This window comes from Hordeum vulgare, chromosome 7H (assembly GCF_904849725.1).
Source record: "Hordeum vulgare subsp. vulgare chromosome 7H, MorexV3_pseudomolecules_assembly, whole genome shotgun sequence".
NCBI lineage: Eukaryota > Viridiplantae > Streptophyta > Magnoliopsida > Poales > Poaceae > Hordeum > Hordeum vulgare.
In genome coordinates this window covers 184763107-184769413 of record NC_058524.1, presented here as the reverse complement: position 1 = coordinate 184769413, position 6307 = coordinate 184763107, and the positions used below count along the sequence as shown (strand labels likewise).

The 6307-nt window shown below is 59.1% G+C and overlaps 2 protein-coding genes across 2 annotated transcripts; both read right to left on the bottom strand.

Annotated features, from left to right (window-relative positions):
• Positions 1-340: 340 nt before the first annotated feature.
• Positions 341-3354, bottom strand: LOC123413123 (pollen receptor-like kinase 2). Its single transcript, XM_045106079.1, has 2 exons — positions 2300-3354; positions 341-2188 (listed from the first exon to the last, which is right to left on the bottom strand). Exons 1-2 carry the CDS (start codon positions 2994-2996, stop codon positions 657-659), a joined length of 2229 nt encoding a protein of 742 aa, XP_044962014.1. The 5' UTR covers positions 2997-3354; the 3' UTR covers positions 341-656.
• A 100-nt stretch (positions 3355-3454) lies between these two features.
• Positions 3455-5328, bottom strand: LOC123413124. The gene is made up of 3 exons (XM_045106080.1): positions 4232-5328; positions 3888-4134; positions 3455-3776 (listed from the first exon to the last, which is right to left on the bottom strand). Exons 1-3 carry the CDS (start codon positions 5171-5173, stop codon positions 3640-3642), a joined length of 1326 nt encoding a protein of 441 aa, XP_044962015.1. The 5' UTR covers positions 5174-5328; the 3' UTR covers positions 3455-3639.
• Positions 5329-6307: the final 979 nt, after the last annotated feature.

Here is a 6307-nt window from a genome sequence, read left to right as displayed (position 1 = left end):
GGTTTTTACATTGCATAATGACATGTCTGCCTTGTGCGCACGTTGAGGAGAAAAAAGGAGGAGGGCGGTGACAGAAATTAGTAATTACGTCCAACTTTACAAGGATAATGAGTCATTAACAATCCATAATCTGGTTTTATCTGGGATAGAGTAGATTGTGAGTTTTTAATTATTCGTTCATTTATTTTTTATAATCTACCACATAAGCTGTCCTGTTTGAAGACGGTATAGATTATAAAAACTGAATTATCATAATCTTGTGTTTTTCCTATTGCCTGTGTTTTTAGAACTAGGTGAATCAGAAGGCCCTGAATTTTGCAACTGTGAACAGGATCTATACTAAAACTCAACCCAAAAATGTTCTGTAATTCTGAATCCCCAATCCAGAGTTCGAGAACATGAGATGAACACTGAGACCAGCTAATCAAACAATTAGCTAAAGATGAAGAACTGAGAGAAGATTCAATTACCAAATTAATGCTACATCTGAACATCGAATTAAGGTAAAGTACAGATCAGTACGTACTAGGTCCATGTGTAGTGTTGGCTCCATGTATATACGTGCGTGCGTGTTACATGGAGCGTGCTTAGTTGGGTGGTTAGACGGTCCTGATTTCCCTGTGTGAGCAAGCATGCATGGATCCATGGACGACCGATCAATGGATGGCGACGTTGGTGAAGTCCTCGTCGCGCTCGGCGCCGTCGCTTATCGACGAGTAGAAGGAGTTGTCCTCCCTGTCGCCGCGTTCTTTGCCCTTGAGCTCCTCGATCGCCTCCACGGCGTCCTTGAGCTCCGACCGGCTGTCCACGTTGCCCTCGCAGCACGCCAAGCCGATCTTGATCAGCTTCACCGCCTCCTCCTTCTCCGCCGCGTCCTCGAACCTGAGGTCCGGGTCCACCACCGCCCGTAGCCACTCCTCTTCCGGCGTCGACGCAACGACAACGGCGAGGTCGTTTGGGTTCTGCTTCTCCTGCTCCGGCGCCGCCGACGCCTTGAGGTCGTAGGACGGCGGCCGCCCCGTGACGATCTCGAGGATGAGGAGGCCGAGGCACCAGACGTCGCTCTTCTTGGACGACTTGCCGAACTGCTTCCGCTCGGGCGACTTGAAGGCCACCATGAGCTGCGCGGCGTGCGACTGGTTCATCACCGGCACCAGCGCGTAGTCGGTGAGCAGCGGCTCGAAGCGCTCGTCCAGCAGGATGTTGGAGGACTTGAGGTGGCCGTGCGGCACCGTCAGCATCGGCAGCTCGTCGTACATGTAGCTCAGCGCCCTCGCCACGCCCTTGATGATCTTGAGCCGCGTCGTCCAGTGCACCACCGCCCTCTTCACCCCGCGCCCCTCGCCGTGGAGGAGGTGGGCGAGGCTCTTGTTCTGGACGTAGTCGTGCATCAGGAGCTTCTCCTCCTTGCGGTAGTAGTAGGCGACGAGCGGGAGGAGATTGGGGTGGGCGAGCCGCCCCAGCCGCCGCATGTGCTCCTCGAACTCCTCCCTGCCCACCCGGTTCATCTCCTTGAACCGCTTCACCACGATGGACTGTCCGCCGGTCAGGGTCGCCCGGTAGCACAGCCCGAGGTTGGAGCCGCCGTTGCCGCCCAGCACCTCCGCCGTCGCCTTGAGCAGGTCCTGCAGCTCGAACAGCCTGCCCCGATCCTCGCGCACGAACGTCAGCCGCCCCTGCTCTCCCGCCTTACGGGTCGCCGCGCCGCCCCCGCGGCTGCTGCCGTCGCCTCCGGCTGCCGCTGCGGCGGCGGTGGCAGGGGCGCCTGCCGAGTCGCCCTTCGTTGGCTCTGCGTTGATCTTCCTCATCGATTGCTTCTTCGATATGGACGGCCCGAAGTTCTCCGTGTTGTACTCTCGCCGCCGCCTCCGAAGCGCCAAGAGCGCGAAGCCCAAGAGAGCCAGCACGCCGAGGAGTGCCACCAGGACGCCGTAGGACATTGAGCGCTGGGCGGCCTCCTCAGGGGCAGAATCTTGTGTGGCCTTGTCTGCCGGCGGGCCCGTCGTTTTGTCAGCCGCCGGCGACGGCTGGGCTCCGCCTTTGTCAGACGACGGAGGCGGTTCCGTTTTAGCAGGCGCTGGCGGCGGAGACGACGGAGGCGTTTCCGTTTTAGCGGGTGCCGGAGGCAGAAACGTCGGCGGGACCGTGCATTTCTGGTCAAGTAATCCACCGCAAAGCTTCTTATTGCCTGCACCGAAGGACAATGTCAGAGCCAGACATACATGCGCCGTCGTTGACGCTGCAGAACCAGCCAACTAGGCCGTCCGGTAATGTGTATGTGCGTACGTATTTTGCTCACCAGCAAACATGGCGGCACCCATGGATTTGAGGCTCGCCGGAATCTCCCCCTCCAGCTCATTGTTGGCGACATTGACGACCTGTAATTCCTTCTGCGGGAGGTCAGGGATTTTGCCCTGGAACTTGTTATCATTGAGCAGCAGGTCGAGGAGCCTGGGCACGGCGGCGAGCGAGGCCGGGATCGGGCCGGAGAAGTTGTTGTTGGACAGGGTCACCTTCTTGAGCGCGCCCATCCCGTCGAACGCGTCGGCAGGGATCTCGCCGGAGAACTTGTTCCCGGAGAAGAAGATGGCGCGAAGCCCGGGGAGCGCCTTCACGTCGGGCATCGGGCCGGCAAACTGATTGTCCATGAAGCTAACCGAGCGGAGGCCGGGGAGGCCCTTGAGCGTGCGCAGGTCGATCGTGCCGGACAAGGCCATGTTCTCCAGCTGCAGGCCCGTCACTTCGCCCTTGTGGCATATGACGCCCGTCCAACTGGAGACGGCGCCGGCGCAGGGGCGTGTGCCCGGCGCCCAGTTGCGCAGCACCCCGGCGTCGTCCGTAATGCCGTCCTTGAACTTGAGGAGCGCGTCGGCGGCGTCGTCGGGCGAAGGGGAGGTGTCAGCTAGCTGGCGCGCGGCGTGGGCGGCGTCGGGGAGCAGGAGGAGGCAGACGGCGATGGACAAGAGGCGCGCGGGGAGGGGTGGCGCTCCGGCCATGTCCGGGGCGGTGCCGGGGAGCCAGCCCGCCGGCGCCACCGGTTGACGACGGCGGGCGGATGCGGCGAGGTCGCAGCCACGAAGCTGCACCCCGGTGCTTCTTGGGCGCGTTGGGTGGCCAGCCAGCACACACGTTCTTGTTTCGTCGAGAGGAAAGATCGGAGGAGCGCAGGGAAGGGAGACGCAGCGCGCGCAACCCCGGAAACGGAGAAGACTCGGGGGCGCGCGCGTGTGTGCGTTCGAGGGCGGTGGGGGAGAGAATTCAGGAGCGCGTGGGAGCGTGGTGGCGAGAGAGAGAAATGTGGCGTAATCAATGGCGGGCTATTGCTCCTGGCCAAGAATAGACCAAGGCCTCCGCATGTTGGCAGCAGCTCCTGTCATCCCCCATTTGGCGCCATTTTTTCCGAGCAACCTTTTTGGCAGCCGTTCCTCTAGAAATTCCAGACAAATGGCACAGAGACGCGAAACTGATGTATAATTATTCAGGAAGCAATAACTATAGCTGGGTTTACTTACACTTTGATCAACAACTGAGAATGAGAATGGTACTCTACTATCTAGCCTGGATGCATGGTTAATTATCAGAGTAGTAAGTACTAACGATCATTGGTCTCATACGTAGTGGTCGATGTACTAGTAGTAGCTAGGAGAGAACTACGGCTTTGCTGAGGATCCAGAGCACGAGGGTCATCTCGAAGGCGAAGATGGTATGGAGGAGCCCCCTGTCGAGCGTGAAGCCGAACAAGGTGATCCCGCCGCTGTTGTGCCACAGATACGTCACTGAACACACAGCAAACACACCACCAAAAGGTAGATTGTCAGATCAAAGAATCCAGAAATCCGATTGCTCCGTTATTTTAGGGATCTTCCTGAGAAAATAGCTTTTGTTACCAAGAGCTTGTCTGCTTTTGTAGTCGCATCCTGCTCCGGGGACTGGGAGCAACGGCGCCGTCAGAGCGACCGCGTCGATGTCGCTCGCAGGCGTGCTGACGCCCGGTTTGCCGTGGTGCAGGGCGGCGGAGACCATGCGCATGTGCCACTGGCTGGCGATGGACACGATCCGTTGGGCTCGGTGCGTGATCCTGGCCGCGCCGAACAGGCACATGAAGAACCCGCTCAGCTGCACCGACGAACCAACCTGCAACAATGCAGCAATGCCTGTATTACTTGGCACTTGCCAGGCATGTAGTCGCTTATGGACACGCGCGCGGTGGTGCGTACTGCGTACTACGTACCAGGAGGTCGCCGGAGTTGGCGAAGCTCTTGCCGTCCTTGGAGGAGAGGGCGACGAGCAGGGCGCCGAGCTGACTGACGGTGATGGTGACGAGGCAGCAGATGATGAACACCCTGTACCGGTGGCTGGTGGCCAGCAGCTGCGTCCGGATGCGCCGGTGCTCCGCAAAGATCTCGTCGGCGGCGGCGCACGCCTCCGCGTCGAACATGTGGTAGATCCCCTCGAAGCGCAGGATCTGGAGCTCGCAGGTGAGGCGGAACAGCACGCACACCAGCAGGAACACCCCCGTGCGGTACACCCACGACGCCACCGTGGCCACCAGCGCCACCGCGCGCCACGGCACGTGCGGGAGCGGGAGCGGGAGCGCCGGCTCCACGCGCACGGTGGAGAAGAAGAAGACGGCCTTGTGCGCGGCCTCCACGCAGAGGGCCGGGACGAGCAGCGCGGCCAGGAGGCGGAACGCGCGGTCTAGCTCCCGCTCGTAGCGGCGGCGGACGAACGCGGTGTCGTCGCGGAGCCCCCCGTCCAGGAACAGCAGCTGCCGGAGGCCACCGCAGCGGCGGAAGAAGACGGCGAGCGTGACGAAGGAGATGGCGGCGAGCCCAGACGCCGTGAGCGTGGCCACGCGGTTGAACGTGACCGCGGACGCGGAGGCCGGGGACAGCGAGGAGTCGGCGCGGAGGGAGGCCGAGACGGCGGCGGGCACGGCGAGCGCCAGCGCGAGGAAGGCCGCGTACGAGGCGGCACGGGCGGCGGGGGAGGAGTGATCGAGCGCGCACCACTGCAGGAAGACGCGGAAGCTGCGCAGCTCGTCGTGGATCACCGACTTGCTCCGCGCGTAGGCCGGGTCCAGGAGCAGCGGCTGCGACGGCCAGGAGGACGTCGGCGTGCGCGGCGGGGACGGCTCCTCCCGCGAGCTCTGCTCCACCTCCTCCGACGCCATGTGTCAGGGCCGTAGGCGCTACTAACTCCGTTGACTCGCGGTTGGCCCGCGCCATGTATATAGCAGCGCTCGTCGAGGCGGCCGGAGATGGACGCGGGGAAAGGAGAGGCGGGGCGAGGTGAGCTCGTGATGATGGTTCACAAGGGCGGCAAGGCGCGTGACGCATATGAGCGCGCGGCAAGATGTGTGATTGAAAAAGCTACTACTCCCTCCGTTCCTAAATAAGTATAAGTCTTCAAGAGGTTTCACTAGGGGGCTACATATGAATGTATATAGACATATTTTAAAGTATAGATTCACTCATTTTGTTTCGTATATGGTCCTCCAGTAAAATATCTAAAAAAGACTTACATTTTGAAACTGAGGGAGTACATGCAGAGACGAAGCTGGAAAGGCTCGCGGGCTGCATGGACACGAGGACACGGGAAGGTGTTGATCACCATCGGCCGGCCTCACATTGTTTGTTGCCTATTGACGAACGGAGTAGTTCTTGGTCATAGGCAACAAACGGACTAGTTCTTGGTCAAATGATGTGTCAAGTGTCAACGTATGGAGGCCAAACAACAATGTTGGAGCACCAGAGCATGGACAGGTCTACTGTTGATTTGCGGCTAGGAGCTCTGCTCATGTGACCTGAATCAATGCCCTCGACTGATCAAATGAACCAGAGCCTTCTCCAGACACACACCAGAAAAAAAAACACGCAAAGAAACCCAAAAAAGATGAGAAGATTATACGCAAAACTAAGAATATATTAGGTATGCAAAGTGAAACAAAGAAGCAGTGACATCGAAACTAGGCAGGCCGGTTGTACCGGTCACAGGAGCGGTTGTACCGCAGGAGCGGTTGAACCAGTGTTTGAGGGAGGCCGGTACATCCGGATCTGAGACCCATGCTAGTGATTCTAGATACTACAGGATAACTAATAGGAATCATATATAGGATCTCCTTCTATCAACAGTTTGTCCAAAAACGCGGGAACCTAGCAATGCCCTAAGAAAAAGTAGATCCAAGGAAGAGGATCCAAAATCAAGAAGGAGGAAGGGCATTTACCGGCATCCATTGGAGGAGGCCAGGGAAGGGAGGGCCTCCACGGAGCGAATCCGAGGGGAGGCACCAGATCCGGGGCGCCGG